At 38.2% G+C, this 16,485-nt stretch overlaps 1 protein-coding gene across 3 annotated transcripts in view; it reads right to left on the bottom strand.

Moving 5' to 3' along the window:
- The window catches only part of HOMER1 (homer scaffold protein 1), a 118,540-nt gene that overhangs the window by 58,489 nt on the left and 43,566 nt on the right, over nt 1-16,485 (bottom strand). For all 3 annotated transcript variants that reach the window (XM_075020552.1, XM_075020553.1, XM_075020551.1), the window contains exon 5: nt 14,051-14,193. In XM_075020552.1, the coding sequence (XP_074876653.1) occupies nt 14,051-14,193 (143 nt within the window). The remainder of the gene's footprint in view (nt 1-14,050; nt 14,194-16,485) is intronic.

Genomic DNA, 16,485 nt, shown 5'->3' with positions numbered 1-16,485 from the left:
TGAACTACAGGTAACACTGAGAGGAAGCAGTGCCTATGTAAGTTTCTCCCTCTCCCCTACTGTAAAAAAATCCCAGTTTTTAAGAAAAAAATCTAACATGGCACTTTCCTTAACTCACTAGTAGCTGCTAGTTCTTTTTTACTCAGTCTAGACTAAGCGATCTTAGGTTTCCTTCAGCTTCTCTTCAGAATAATGCATAGGTTAGATAACTTGGCTCAAAAACTCAGCTGGAAGCTAAAAATATAATAATTTATGGACCTGTTCTTCCCAATTCAACAATTAATTGACGCAATAGTTTTAAAGCAGAATATAAAGCTTGGATCCCCACTTCTCTACCTGCCCCATCTTAGTTAACTCATCACAAACCCAACAGGGATGCCAAGAGCATGAAGTTGCACATGAGTTTTGCTAGTTGTGAGTCCACAGACAGCAGAAGAGATGCTGAGCTCCCATCCTTTCACAAGGCTATGCCTATGTGACACGGCACTGTTTCAGCACGTTTGTTTTCTAATATTGTGAGCACTATTTCACTTTCCCTGTGTCACGGTTTAACCCCAGCCAGCAACTAAGCACCACGCAGCCACTCACTCACTCCCCCCCAACCCAGTGGGATGGGGGAGAAAATCAGGAAAAGAAGTAAAACACATGGGTTGAGATAAGAATGGTTTAATAGAACAGAAAAGAAGAAACTAATGATGATGATAACACTAATAAAATGACAAGAGTAGTAATAAAAGGATTGGAATGTACAAATGATGCGCAGTGCAATTGCTCACCACCCGCCAACCGACATCCCGCTAGTCCCCAAGCGGTGATTCCCCACCCCCCCTTCCCAGTTCCTATACTAGATGTGACGTCCCATGGTATGGAATACCCCGTTGGCCAGTTTAGGTCAGGTGCCCTGGCTGTGTCCTGTGCCAACTTCTTGTGCCCCTCCAGCTTTCTCGCTGGCTGGGCATGAGAAGCTGAAAAATCCCTGACTTTAATCTAAACACTACTTAGCAACAACTGAAAACTTCAGTGTTATCAACATTCTTCGCACACTGAACTCAAAACATAGCACTGTACCAGCTGCTAGGAAGACAATTAACTCTATCCCAGCTGAAACCAGGACACCTGATAAGGCACCTAGACTAGGAAAAGGGTAGGGCAGACAGCATGATGTGAAGATGTTTAAAAGCCAGCTTTCCTGAGCCTCCCACTGTGCTGAATGTAAGCCCAGCACAAATGATCCCTAAAGTGCTAACACAGAATTAAACAAGAATACTAAAATCTCTGGAGAGTGTAGAAAGAAGGTGCTACACAATAGGTGTTGTCATATAATTACATTAGTTTTAAATTTCAGAGTATTTCCTAAATAAAGTGAACAGGTAAGTCACAGTCATACACCGTGATCAGTTAGACCACACTTTGGGCATGTAGGAAACTTAGTTATCTCTTAAAATTCAGGCAAACTTAATCTGAATGTACTACCTACATGAAAAAAGCATGTGGCTTCAGACAATGAACCCCTATGTTATTTCTATACCTATTTTCACTATAGTGAGGTGAAAAAAAATCTTATTTTTCTTCCTTTGGCAAACTGCAGAGTTGGTTAACTTCCTATAATTCAGTCAATTCAGTTTCAGAGTTTTGGTTTGGTTTGGATTTTTTTGTCTGAGCCATGTTGTTTAAATAAAACTACTTCTTAATTTCCTGTGTGGTTGCAGTCTCCCAGAAGAATGGTTTCCACTATTCTAACTTTAATTTCAAAACCAAACCCTTTGCATTTCATGACAGGAAGACAGGACATCATTACACCACAGTGCCACAGAGTAAAATCTGCAAAGCCAACAACCCTACAATCAAAGTCCAGCACAACAAATGGACCGACCACATGTGACATTTTATTATTGTGTACTTGAGAAAACAGAGTCCAAGACACCCCAGACATTTTATTTCAGCACCTTCACCCAGCTCCAGCGTCCTTCATTTGCCAAATGGCTTAAGAGCTGATTAAAAAAAACCCTCTTGTATTCTAGATCATTGCTGATTTGTGCCAACCCAATTCATTACAGACAAAACTTGACAGCTGTTTGGTTTCGCTATGAAATACTTTGATGATGCTTATGAATTGCCAGTTGTCCAAATCTCACCAAAGTGCTATTCAGCAACTTAAATTCATCTCAGCCAAGCCCCCTGTTACATGATCAAAACCACTGATCAACACAAGCCACTTTCTGCCTGTACTACAAAATGTCACTGGCATCTACAGTGATATTAAAGGAACTCAAAAGATGTGACTCTTTAGGTACAGAAAGCTTCCCTAAAGCATAAAGCTGATGGAAAACTATAGGAAATGTTGATCTCTATTTAGCTGTATTCCCCATTTTATTCTTCAAGCTAACTCTTACCTCAAGAAGAGAATACACTAAGTACTTCATATTTTTGACAGACAAAATATTCCATTTCTGTGTTTATCTGTGCCTGCCCCCTAACCTCTACCCATGTCTGCAGGACAATGCTATTGAAGTTCCACTGCATGGCGTCTGCTTACTACAATGCAACAGGAAATAATCAACATTAACACAATTATGTTCAATAACACAACTTGTTCAGGTGGAGCCTGAATACTGTTTGCGCATTCAGACATGTTCTTAAACAGCTTACAATAAAGCAGCTTTGGACTTTTAGTTGATCAACAAGCTTTTACTGTAGTCTTCCAGGGCCTTACGCTATCTGGACAAGAATCATGACCTGGAGAGTAGGGAGAGTAGAGGAAAGAGCCCACCAGGGAGCCATGGCAGGATGACAGCAAACGACACTTGTCTTACCTCCATAGAAAACAGGGAGCACAACTCTGGATCATAATGTTGGCAGGAGGTACAATTTAAGGCTGGGCCTGGTAAAGAGGGTTTAGTGGACGAAACCCATTTTCCCCAGGTTCAGACATTTAAAAGCTAAGAGAGGTTGAGTATCCTGAGATGGCACTTCATCTGACTGCACTTAGGCGACTATCTATGAAGAAATGCATCAGGCACTATGGAAGCCCCTCAGGCATAATTTTTTTACCTCAGTGTCATGTGGATATGGCACAATTTGCTGTTTCTCCCCCAGAGGACCCAAGCTACAGCATTCTCCAAAAGAATTACTACCTTCACTAGGTTTACTTGTAAAGCCTACCTCTAAATAAGGGAGAAATCTTTAGCAATCTTAATTCATCTCACAAAAATGACACACTCCAAAGAGTAACATATTAGTCAAACAGCACGGATCTTTTGGATTAGACCTGAAACCAAGCTTTTTACTTCATGCGAAAATTAAGAGCTCCTGGTCCTTGGTCCTATATCTCTTGCAGGGATGCAACATGATCCCTCAAAGAATAAGCAGTGACACAGCTTATGAATTTCAGTTAGCTCTATTCCAGATAAATTCTAGGAAAAAAAAACTTTGATGAAAGCCATTTTTTGTATAAAGGATTAATTTAAATATAAAACAATTCTTTAAAAAAATATACATATCATGCTATGTATTCTTAATATAGTTTTCTAAACTGCTCTTCTCTGCTTTGTCAAACTTTAGTTTTTAAATATGCATTCTTTCAAGAAGTGGGCAGAGGTAATCCATTTGGCTGAAGCCTATCAATAAATCTAAGACCAGCAAGTGGCTTCATCAAGTTGACCATGATTTCTTTGCAACACACAGACAACTGTATGCTGGCTCTTAACTGGAGAAGTCAACAGACACAGCACAGTTAGTTCCTAAGCCACATGTGCCTGGGAGCGAAAAGTATTCCAGGGGACAGAAGCGTTCATGCAGCTCCATCTAATCCTCCTTTCTGTGTGACCACTGGAGGAGCCTGTATCAGCTGCTCAAGGTACAGTTGCTAATCACAGTTGTTAATTCTGAAGCTTTAACTACAGCATCAGAGAGGCACCAAAGGAATAGGAGCTGCAGCCACCTCCTAAACTCATGCTCCATCTCTGCTTTCCTTTTAACCCAAGCAGATTTTGGCACAGCAGCACATCTGTCTCATACCTTGAACAGGAAAAGAATCCGTAACTTAAGTATTTGTTGCCAGCTATCATTGGCTCTGACTTTCATGGTCAATCCCCTTGGAGAAAGTTATCTAATCAATTAAAAATTAGCTAATTTTTAAGTCCATATGGGCTTCATTAACACCACCTAAGCACTTTATAAATGGCAAAACCCACGGATCCAAGGATCCATGTAGCGCATTTTAGGTGAATCCACAATTAATAATTCACCAAGACTTAAACTGGAAACACTCCATGACTTACAGTGCTTGGCATCTTGTAACTCAGGTCTGATGTAATGTAAATTCCCCTACCCCATATCTAATAGTAACCTTATAAATTACAGTAGGATTAAAATGAATGACAGGCTCTTAAGCTTAAACATCTGCAGAAGATGGTGCTCACCAGACTGATTTCTATTTCCAAAGTGTACCTCTTCTCCAACAAGAGGGGGCAGTTAAGAAGGGAGTAATACAGAAAAGACTAAAAGAAATATAAAAACCCATAAAGTAAATTGATCATTTCATCTCCAATGTGAGTTGTTAAAGGATGAAGGCATGTTTATCTATATTCTGCTTGAAGTTTGAGAAAAATGAGTGCTACACTGTTTCAAGAATAGTAATTGTTTAGTCATTAACATTGTCATGATAGTTGTACGTTTATAATCAGGCCTTCCAGATAGCAAAGAAACCATAACCACAATGCATATGTAAGATTTCAGAAGTGAATATCTATCTATATATATACGTCCAGCTTCTCATACGAGAAGTCTGTGTATCTCATGATCTACCACTACACCTAAGATAACACAGAGGGCAGAGTAACTAGTTGGTATCAGTAAGAGGATGTCTAAACTGGTATCAATCAGATGCATTCAATGGAGCTTCAGCTTCACCTTCACTAAAATGCACTGAGTTACAGACTTTTTTCTTCTTTCCCTCCCCCCTTTCTAAAAATACTTCCCTCAAGTATTCCACAGGGTTTGGCCCTGCTGCCTAAAAAATTTGATGTATATCCTTTCTCTTAGAGTAAAGCAGACAGATGAGGTACAGTAACACACCGATCTTTCAGAAGAGCAGGCAAAACAGACATTATATCTGGTGCAGCATAGAGAGGCCAAGTAACTTCGAAACACAAAGAGCCTGCATTTACAAGAGCCACTAACTGAAAGGTTTGGGCTTTTTTTGTTGCTGTTTTGCTGGAGTTGGGTTGGTTTTTTTGTTTCAGGTGACTTAATTTTAGCTCCTGTCTTCTCAGTAAAGCATGAAACTAATTCCTGGTACAGAATCATGGAATGGTTTGGGTTGGAAGGAACCTGTAAAGATCATCTAGTCCAACCTCCCTGCCAAGGGCAGGGACACCTTCCACTAGACCAGGCTGCTGGCCTTGAATGCTTCCAATAGACCAGGTTGCTGGCCTTGAACGCTTCCAATGATGGGGCATCCACAACTTCTCTAAGCTACATGTTCTGATGTCTTATCCTCATCGTATAAAATCTGGATGAAGATATTGAAGTACTCAAGCAATTGAACAACTGGATATGTTTCTTCATTGAAAATGAACACTTCACAAATACTCAAGAAAGTATGGCTTTGGGAGGCAGGTTTATGTGGTGCGGGCTTTAGAACAGTAAGGGTGTATTTTGAGAATACATTGTTGCTATGACTTATAACATATTTTAATATACCAAAACTGACAAAAGGCCAAGTTTTCTCTTGCTTTCTGAGTTTTTTTAAAGTTGTTTTTTAGCTTGGGGACTTTGAATCCAGAACTGTTCAGCAACACTTCAATTTCCTTTACTCCTGAGGAATATGACAGAGGCATCCTACCATGACTACAATGACTGTAAGTTACACAAGTTTCTCCATGTTCAGTATATTGATATTACAAAATAATCCAAAGCTGACAATAAGTGAACCTTGAGATGAGCAAAATACACAAAAATCTAAGATAGTGACGCAGATTGTACTGCAGCATACTTAAAAGTGATCTGAAGGCAACAAATCTTCAATTCCCTTTAATATCCTTTCTCTAAAACTGTGTAACCTTTTCAATAATTTCTACGTGGATAGGAGTATGTACGCTGAAACTCAAGTCTAGACTATTCTCCAGTTTCATAGACTCAGATTATAACTACAGAGTCCATTTAGAGGCAGAAAACAGTAAATGAACAAGTCTGGAAAAGTTTCTCTAGCATTTGTCTACCCATATGGGTGGCTGCATAAGCAATGTATTTTGTGTTGGTAAAGATAAGTGGACTAAGTCTTGCACTTGAAATGAAGCAGCTACACACCAGCTACAAGGAATCTTTATCTTCTCAACATATACTTTTGAGGCTGTTGGGGCATAATTTGAAGAGGTGTCTCTGCAGAGGCGAAGCATGTGTGTGTGCAGATGGGTGCAAACTGTGTGATACTCTTACCTGCAGAACAGACTGCCATAGGGAATTCTTGTTACAAACAAAATTCCAGGCTCTGAAGAAAGCCCCCCACCTCCTCATCAAGAATTAATCCCAGGCTGAAGGTATGGGCATAAATGGTTCACATCACCTTGGTCATAAAATACTTTCATGCATCAACCTTCCTAACCAATGAGGACAAGACAGTGAAGTTTGAGTGATCAGACTTCGTGAAAAATAGGTTTGTCCTGCAAAAAATCCCCTCTGCCTTTGTTTTTCATAAAAGGCTTCTCTTCTCAATGGTCATGCCTGTTAGAAAATTCATTTGAGACTCAGGGGATCAATAGCTCTGTGGGGTTTTTCTTCCCTGGTAACTTCAGGTGTTACGGGCTTTCTATTTTTGTTTCTTTAATGAGTGGCTTAAAAATGGCAAGTATGCACTGAGGCTTCCAATCCAAACAAGGCATGACATTGGTAGCTTCAAAGCATTAAGTCTTTCTACAGATTATTTTAAAATAAAAAGCAATTCTACAAAGTGGCTATTTCCTCTCAAAATTTTTCATTGTGGTTTTTTTTCTAGAGAATAGTGTATTGAGACGTGCAGTATTTCTTTGGTGTCTGTTCTCTTTGCTACTAATGACACTTCTCAGTTTTGAAGAAAATGTTTGGTAAGACACTGGTTATAGTTGGAAATGCTGACCTAACTTCAGCAAAATTTACCCAGAGAGATCTCTGGAGTATTAAAGACAATATCTTGGACTCCTTCATGGTGTCCAGGGAAGGTTCAGTTTGCAGTTTATCCCTATTTACTGGTTGAAAGGTTTCCTCAATGACACTAAACAGTATCAAAAACACTGATGGAAGTAGGCGTAAAGAAAACATGAGGTATCAACTGTCTACGTAAGATCTTCTATAGCTATCATTTTAATTCTTCTTCTTTAAAAGATGATTGCATGTTTGAGCTTACAACTCACAAACTAGCAGATTCTAAACAATATATGTACAAATCATACCATAAAACAAACCTCACAGACACTGCTCACTAAGTTAAACAAGCATACACACTGGTATCAAAATGCACAATAGAAAAAGTACACTATTCAGGTAAATTACTAGGAAAATCTAGAATAAAGAGAACAGCTCCTCCACCAATGTCTAAAAATGACAAAAAAAGTCCCTGTGTGCTAGGAGTAGACTCCTAAAATGAACAACACATTGCAGAAAACTGTATTCTTGAAAACACCTAACAAAATTACTGATTGTGAATTAATGGACACAACCAATTAAAACCTCCAAACCACTCACACTACAGAATCTGATTTAGTGTTAAGTATCATATATCCCAATTCACTGAGCCAATGTTTACAGTTGCTGAAGTATTAACAATAATCTTTTTATGTCATCCATACTTTGGAAAGGTTGAACACAATGGATGCATTTTAGAAAATGAAAGTTCATTCCTCAAGCAGGATAGTTCCTTTTTTTTTTTCTTTTCATTTTTACTGGGCTTTTTTTCCTTATGTATGTGATTAAAGGGGAGAAAAATTACATAGTACAAGTGTATGTTTTTGGTTTTGTTTTGGTTGTTTTTTTCTTTTCTTTTTTTTTTTTTTTTAATAAAAATTGCATAAGGATTGTATTTCTCTTCTAAGAATGTACTTGACAGATATGTTTCAAGAGTGCTCACTTGTCCCTGACGACGGTATTTGTATCATCTAATTTCAAACACCCAGCTCTCATCATCTGAATCACCCCTTGGAGATCTCACTAAATAAATGACAGGAAGTAGGTATTTCACATGCTCCAAACCAGAATGTGCTTAGGTGCACAAGGGAGATGGTGAAATTACTCTCTTAAGTGTTAGGCTATTTTTAGTTTTGGCTCTCATCCATTCCCCCAGCCATTAAAATTAGCTCTATTAGTTGCAGAGTTTCTTCATTTTGAAGAGCTAAGCAACACATACACCATGACCATTCTTCCAATAGCAGATAAAAGTCCTCTCCACCTCTCCTTCCATTACTGCAGATACCTTATCGAAAAGTTACAGGATGAGCTGTATTATGCCGTGTTTGACATGCTACTGGTTTAAAACCATGTAATCGTTCACTATGTACTTCAAAGATACCTTAAGAATTTTCAGAAATTGTTGCAGTCAGGAAAGTCAGAGACATGAAAAAAAATTACACGAACACAAAGTAAGATTTTTCCTTTTAAATTAATAATTTCCTAGCAAGAACTTTTATTTTGAAGGATAGCCTACTTGAGCTGAAACCCAGCAACTTAGGCAGAAGTGCAGGAGTATGGGAAGCAGCAGGAATTGGGTAAGGGAGGGAGAGGAGAGCAATCCCTCCCAGTGTGCTTCTTCCAGAGACCACCAGGCTCTTGCCAGTGAAGCACAAGAGGCCAAAAAACAGTACAGGTATGACCTTCACAACATTAAACAAATGTTGGTTGAGGTGAAGACAAGACCTACATCTAAGTTGCTATATTAATGAGTTCTGTGCTTACACTGACAGCCAAACCTACCACCTTTGACTTTCTTCTCTGAGTGTGCCTCAAGAAATAGTCTTTTCTCAAGAGAGTAATTGAACTTACCAGAGTTCCTCCAGTGTGCCCTAAAATGTCACAGTTCATTATAGCACTGTGCAATGTGAAGGCAGTTACAGCCTTTTATGTTATAGAGAAACCTTTTTAAAAAGCCTGGCTTTATCAGTCTCCTTTCTAGAAGGTTTTCAAAACCCAACTGGATAAAGCTTAGAGCAGCCTGGTCTGATCTCATGGCTGATCTTCTTTGTGCAGGAGCTTGGATTAGAGAGCTCCTGAGCTTCCTCAAAACAACAAATTATCCTATGATAGGTTAAATAACATTCAAAACCGAGAATTTAAAAAAGAAAAAGTAATACATTCCCCCAGAACTACTGGGTAAGGAAGCTACGCATAACCCTATAAAGAACATCCAAATGCTAGGATTTGACTATAAATCCAAATTACAAAACACCACAAAAATTATTAACTCAAAACTTTTCCTTAAAGCCAACTTAACAGTTCAGCATGATCCACAAAGTACCTCTACTGTAACATAACTAAAATATTTAAGCTTGTAGAAATGAGTAGTTTTAATACACAAAGTGAAAAAGCTACTAATAGATTTCTGCATACAACTTTTAATGAAAACTCAGTGAAGGAACATGAGCTAGGAGCAAGATTTTTGTTTTTTCTTTGTTGTACAGCATTGGATTTACATGCAACATCATTAAATGAGAAGCTATCTAGACAATAACATATCTAAGATATAAACGTCATTTGAAATAAGTTCATTTTCACTAAGGCAATGAGTCAAAATTCCCTATTAAAAACTTGTCTGAATACAAAAATAGGAATTTTAACGAACAAGCAACAAACACACACACCTATATATTCTGATCAAAACATTATGTCATAGATATTCCAAGTTTATGTATTACAAGAAAAAATGAGGTAACAGGTTCATGGCAGGGTTGACACAAAATTGCAGACTTTCAAGATTGGTCCCAGAAGAATCCTCTTACATTTTGTTTCTGGAAGTGTGTTTTATCAGCTTCTTAAGGTACCAGAAATGGAATAAGCTTGTTATAAACAAATGTATTCTCTTCAAGGGTGAAAGAGCAAGTTCACCAAAGAGTTACCAAAACGCCCCAAACAGCAGTTGCAGAGTTTGCCAGATACACTATTCACTTTTAATATCTGAATTGTATTCTAAGGCTGAATAAACTTAGTATAGTATTTCTTTGGGCTCATTCAGATGACCAGAATTGTACACTATGCACCATCAGGATTAAAACTTTTATTAAAAAGCCAGCACATCAGAAGTAGTTAAAATTTTTTAGCAACTTTTTTCTCTCCAAACCCCATTTTATGATCAATAGTTTTCAGTTGGGGGAAAAAAAAAAATCACAACTTAAAGAATGTGGAAAATGTTTTTTAAACAAGGAAGTTGTCTAAGGAAACTAAGGTTTACTTAGGAACAAAAATACATACTTTTTTAGTCTTAATTATTTTAAATATTAGATTTGATTAACTAAATTCTGTGAGAAGAAAGCCTTCCTGGAATAGCTATTGTTCAGAAAAGGACCAAGCAGTGTCTCAGCCAAGATTTTTAGAAATTCTAATGCCAGGCTTGGGCTACATTTTACTTTCATTTGTTGTGGCAACATTCACTTGTAAGAGCAGTGCTCTTACATAGGTACATTACAGGATGTGGGAGTTCCCAAGTAATATTACTTCATAATTCAACATTAACCATCATAGATAGTTTAAAAAAAGGCAAGATGTTCAATTACAAGAGTTTATCTTCTGTGCAAGGCTCGTAGCTGTTTAATATCCTTATCTCTCAAGCAGTTGACTAGCATTGCACTGCTTGTGAACAGCATTAGGACTTTCCAGATGAGGATAAATTGAAGCACCTAGACTTCTGCTCTATTATGCTCACACGATATGAATGGGATTTTAGATATATACTGGAGAATGTTCACTTCAATACTTACAATTATTTACTGAAATAATATGAAATTTGAGTTCTAATAACAAAACTCTCGTGACTTAAGTAATGCTGTTTTTCAGCTTTTGGGTATAAGTGGTCAGAAAATACCTATAAATACCAATGTAGTCTACACCTATGCTGCTGAAATAACAGGCCCCAACTACTTACACTAAGACATAAAAAGCACAGAGAACACTTGCAGAAGAGGACATATGTGGCCAGCCAGGACATGTTAAAACAAAATCAAACTGAACATTTTTCAGGTGTGCAGATTAAAAATGACAAGTAGTAAGGTGTCAGCTAAGCATGACCTCCACACCTGTGATTTCTGACCTTGTTAACTCCTGTCAGACCCTTCCAGTTCATACAAAGACATGAAAACCCCTTACCTGTATCACTGTTTTGACAGCAGCCCCCTTCAAATCTTCACGCCTGCCCCCAGCGGCAGAGACACCTGCACTTGGCTGAGCTTGCCAACCCTCTTGTCAGCAATGCAGTTCCCACCTCACCAGCCACCTCTTCTTGCAGCGCTGCGGCACCTCATCCTGCCCACGAAGCTCCAACGCTTGCCCCATGGCTGCCCGGGCTGCCGACATGCAGCCCCACATGTGCCTTCCCTGTGCCCCAGCCTACACTGAGGACCACTCCTTTTGGTTCCTCGCAGGGTAAGTATGTATTTGTCAATGCCAGAGCAGAATATAGCTTTCCTATTTATGGAAGAAATGGACTTGATATGGTAGTGTTATTTCAGTGAAGCTCAGCCAGCCTCAGTGACTCTCATGTCCCCTACAGCAGAACTCATTGGAGGGGAGACCACAACGCCTTTTCTTTTGAAAAGCACCTAGCAATTGATCAACAGCTCCTGGAGGAAAGGCAAATACGTAAAAAGTATTGCCATGCACCAGGCAACACTCAAATGCCCTTCCTGCCCGTCACCCTCCTCACCCAGAAGCACTGGCTGAACTTCACCTTTCCTGAAATGCAGGGTGCCGGAGGACAAGGCTCAGTGATTGGCAGGAGTTACCAAGGTGCACAAGGAAAGGGTTCGGTTCGGCAACTCCTCTCTGTCAGACATGCAGTGCCACCAACACGTTGCACCATCAGAAGGGCAAGGAACAAGGAGGAGCACAATCCCTTTCTGTACCCCTAACACATGAAAATCCCAGGGAGACTCCAATGATTGGGGTGTAAGGTTTTAAATTTAATTATTTTTTTTTCTTCGAAATCAGGTCAAGTAGACCACCTGCAGAGAGCATCCTGTCAGCCAGCACAAGCAGCTAGGTGTGTCTACCTAGTTGCCAATTCAGTATTATGAAATGCCTCTACAAAAACATGCCCATTTAACCAGGACTAACACGATCCTGGAGGCTTCACTTTCCATCTGTTTCATGCATGTGTTTCATGCATCTTTATTTATTTATAATAAATAAATATTCTTTATTTATTTATATTAAAAACCTTACCTAGTCCAAAATTAAATTTATTTCAAAGGGTTTTAAAAATTTCTGTTTTCTTCAGTAATAGCTCACTAACAAATCCGAAGCTAACATTAGCAAGACAAAACACTGGTCTTTTGAGAATCATCATGAAAAGTGACCCTCAAAATGCAGAGTTATTGTTGGAAGACCAATTCCAGCTAGTGATATTTAACGGGACAAAAACCTAAAATCAGGCACTCGCACTGCATGCATGACGTAGATAGAAAAATGCAAAGCACGTAAAAGTTTTGTAACCTCTATTCTACACCATCAAAAATTACAACCACGTAGTTTCAAATGTATCTTCAGTCACGCTCGATGCAGAGCAAAGCGTAGTTACTATTTGACATACCAGAAAAAGTATTTACATACGCAGAATGACAGGGGAGATCTTGCAGCTATCATTTTTTAAAAAAACAAACAACATTACTCATGTGTGGACTTTATCACAACTCCTTTTCACAAAAATATTGATAGAGAATTCCAACACACAAACAGTTCAAATGAACTTGCTACAGAACACTGACAGACGTGCAATATTTGTAATACTCCTTCAACATGCACACAGCACTCTCACAAAGCACCATTTCTTCTAAAGCTTATAATAGATGCACTGGTGACAGTTGGAAGTATAAAAATAAACACAATCACTCTGTTAAAAAATTAGTGCAAAAGTAAAGTTTTTTTCTCATTTGAAAATGCATATTATTTTTTCAGATATGTTTGATAGTATTATTCTCTTACAAAAACTGAGAAGTCCTGCACGATACCAGTTCCAATTCTGCTCATTCTGAATTGCATGACATATCTGATGTCCTAGTATTCCCCAACCTTTGATCAAGAACTCTTAAGCTCTATCTAAACTGAATTAGAATGTTTAAAAAAATGAATCTAGTATTCCTAGCTCTGCTCTAAGTTTATTATATGTGTCACTTACTCTCCATGGTCTCAATACATTATGAGTTTTATTGAGAGTGACCCATTTACAATTATTTCTAATAGGCAAGATACATCCACCTTAACTCCTTATTTGTATCATTAAATAAAAAGTCATAGCTTTCTTAAAGAACAATAGAACACAGCATTCCTAGTGCAACAAATTCAGTCTGAAGCAGAACTACATTTCTCTCATATTTCAAAAAAAGTTGAAAAATGTTTTCAACTGTCAGAGAACTATTCAGTTAAAGGCTGCTTTAAACTTCATAATGCAGAAGTGCTGTAAGAGTCCCTTTTCTTCCAACAACTCATCAATGAAAGGCTGACATCCAGTCCTATCAGTCATTTAAAGAATGTGTGCAAAAATAATTTGAGTATTCTATGAAGCAGTTAATTTCACTAAGATCTCAGACATTGAAATAATGCTTCCTGTTAAAGGGACACCTACACTAACCAGTGTTCAAGGGCTCATGTTAAGCTGATTAAGCTATAAAGTAACGTTCCCCCAAATCTTATTCCAAGACTTTTTCTCATACATATTTTTTTTTAAAAAACAAAGATTATATTGCAAATCTGAGGGCCAGTCCAGGGTTTTTTTGTGGGGGTTGAGTTTCGTTTTTTTTCACACAATATGGGAAAAGGTCCCTTTAACGAGGAAGGAGACAGGTATCACTTAATCAGGATGTGGGAATGGAATCTGTACCTATGGGTAAATGGCAATGCGTTCTGGGTTGGTTCAGCCCTTGGTTCTGAGTTCTGCGTCACTTCCGGCGTCGCTCTCTCGTCATCTGTCCCATTAATACTTTCCGGCGTTAAAGGAGACTGAATATCCCCTCCAGCTGATTCCTTAAGTAAAATAAACAACACATTAAAATTACAAACTGACCTGCTCAGGAAGGCTATGTGCATATAAGCACTAACATTAATTCTTAAATGATACACGGATTTTAGCTACTATTAATGTGAGGCTCAGATTTCCAGCATCCCTGATGGGATTCATCAGTTGAATTTAATTGAGAAGTATACTACCATAAGATTCACATTGGCTTGTAAAAAACACAACTGACCTACAAATTATTTGCAGGTATCCAGTCTCCTGCTTATTACAGACCTCTCTCCTACCTGGTATTACATTCAGCCCTCATCCTGCTACACAATGTGTGATTATTGACATCCAGGATTCTTGTCTCTTACTTTATATTTTAACACATTCTAACAAACAATTCTGATATTTGTTTCAAAATCTAGCTTTCATATTGTTTATTAACTGAAGAGAACAGTGGAAGGCCCATTGAAGGTGCATTCACTGTTCCACCTATGAGCCATCTGTAAAGAACACTTGTTCAGCAGAGTCCTTGCAAAACCTCTGCAGGCACATTAGCCTGGCCTACCGCTTGCTGGTCATGGTATTATCTGGGAAGGAGAATACTCCAGCTACACCCAGGCAGCTTCTGCTACTGCTATGTAACTGGACACTCAAAAAACTTAATGGCTGCCTCCCAGCAAAGGCACTGGTGTGTTTTTTTAATCACCCTCCATCATAGTAACATGTGCATTTGTGTTTTGGCCAAAAAACACCATTTGCTGATTTCTAGTCACTGAAAAGTACTTCTTTTTCATACAAAGTACACCCTTCTAGCCCACATCCTAAGTTAGAACATTATAGACTTTTCAGTCCCTGTATGTGGTTTTAGTATTTCCTTTCCTATTATATTCTTTTTCAAGTAATGATTTTTGCATGAGATAAGCAAGTCATATAAGCTGAGTAGCTCATCTTGATTTTAAAATGTCTTAGCAGGCTTTCAGTAATCAAGTGGTAGCACTTTAAGATAGAGGAGTTTCATGAATAGAGTTCAATGGATGTCATGGAAGGATGTCTATACAGCAGAGGACTGGCTGAATTACAGTATTTCCAAAAGCTAAGCATCTCCTATGGCCACACAGCCTTCTACCATCTGCATGAGGAACAGATAAAACCACTGTTTAAAGTTATTAAACTGAAGCACAAGTGCCATCTCTGGAAGGCCAGCAGCTCCTCTTCCCAGCAGTTTGACACTGCATAGGAAGCTGAAGAACAGCAATCTCAGAAGGAATTACAAAATATCTGAAGATGGTCATGATCTTTAAAGACCAGGGCCTAATTTTGAGCCTCCACTTGTAGCCTTCAACTAGTTTACAAGGATAAGGCTTTCTGAAAGCCAATACTGAAGCTGATCCTCCATCTACAGGAAATGTCATCCTTGACTTTGAGATTTAACTAGATGGAAAAACTGAGTTCTTTTACAGAAAGTAAGATCTGGCTGTCATGATCACTTTCCACACCTCTCTGGTGTCCCTTAACCAAAAATATCTTGTTCAACATTTTCACTGCACTTTAAAGTACGTTAGGTACTTGCAGCACAACAACTGTCAAAATTTTGCTTTTATTCTGCCACATTTCTCACATAGCGAGAGATATGTATCTCACTCTACAACTTGAATTCGTGCATGATACAACATTCTAATAGTGACTTCAAGTTCTATTATATTTAGCATTCATCAAGCTATAAAATACACATGCACCAGTGTCTCCATTCTGCACCTTATTAAATTTCTGCTGATTAAAAAGCAGAAATAGTAAGCTTACACTGAATTAATTCCACAGATATAAACTGTTATTTATAATAGAAATGTAAATTTTTTTATTACATGAATGCAAACTGCTACCTACTTTCAGGAAGAATCTTGTTATTCTCAAAACTATTATCTTAACTGTTAATACTTCAAGTCAAAATGAAATCTTTGTTTTTGCAGAACAATTTTACTGAACTGAAACTGAATTGAAATTAAGTGTGAACGGAGAGCAGAGCTGGCAAGATCATCAAGCAAATGAATTATTCTATACAAATTAAATAGTTTTGTCTTTTATTAGCTTCTGACTTGATAAACAGTTTCCAGTGACATTAAATGAAAGCCTTTATGGACCCAAGAGTTTCTCTTTTATTTCCTCCTCTTCCCAAACTACGCTACTATTCTAAAAATACATACCACACCCTACAACATCTGGATGGCTTGTATCTTTAAGCTAAATTTCTACAACACTATTATTAGGTACATAAAGCCAGAGGCCACTTATTAAGATGTTTTAAGCGTGAATGC

The sequence above is a fragment of the Buteo buteo genome, chromosome Z (assembly GCF_964188355.1).
Source record: "Buteo buteo chromosome Z, bButBut1.hap1.1, whole genome shotgun sequence".
In the NCBI taxonomy this organism is placed as follows: domain Eukaryota; kingdom Metazoa; phylum Chordata; class Aves; order Accipitriformes; family Accipitridae; genus Buteo; species Buteo buteo.
This window is presented reverse-complemented; position numbering and strand designations above follow the sequence as displayed.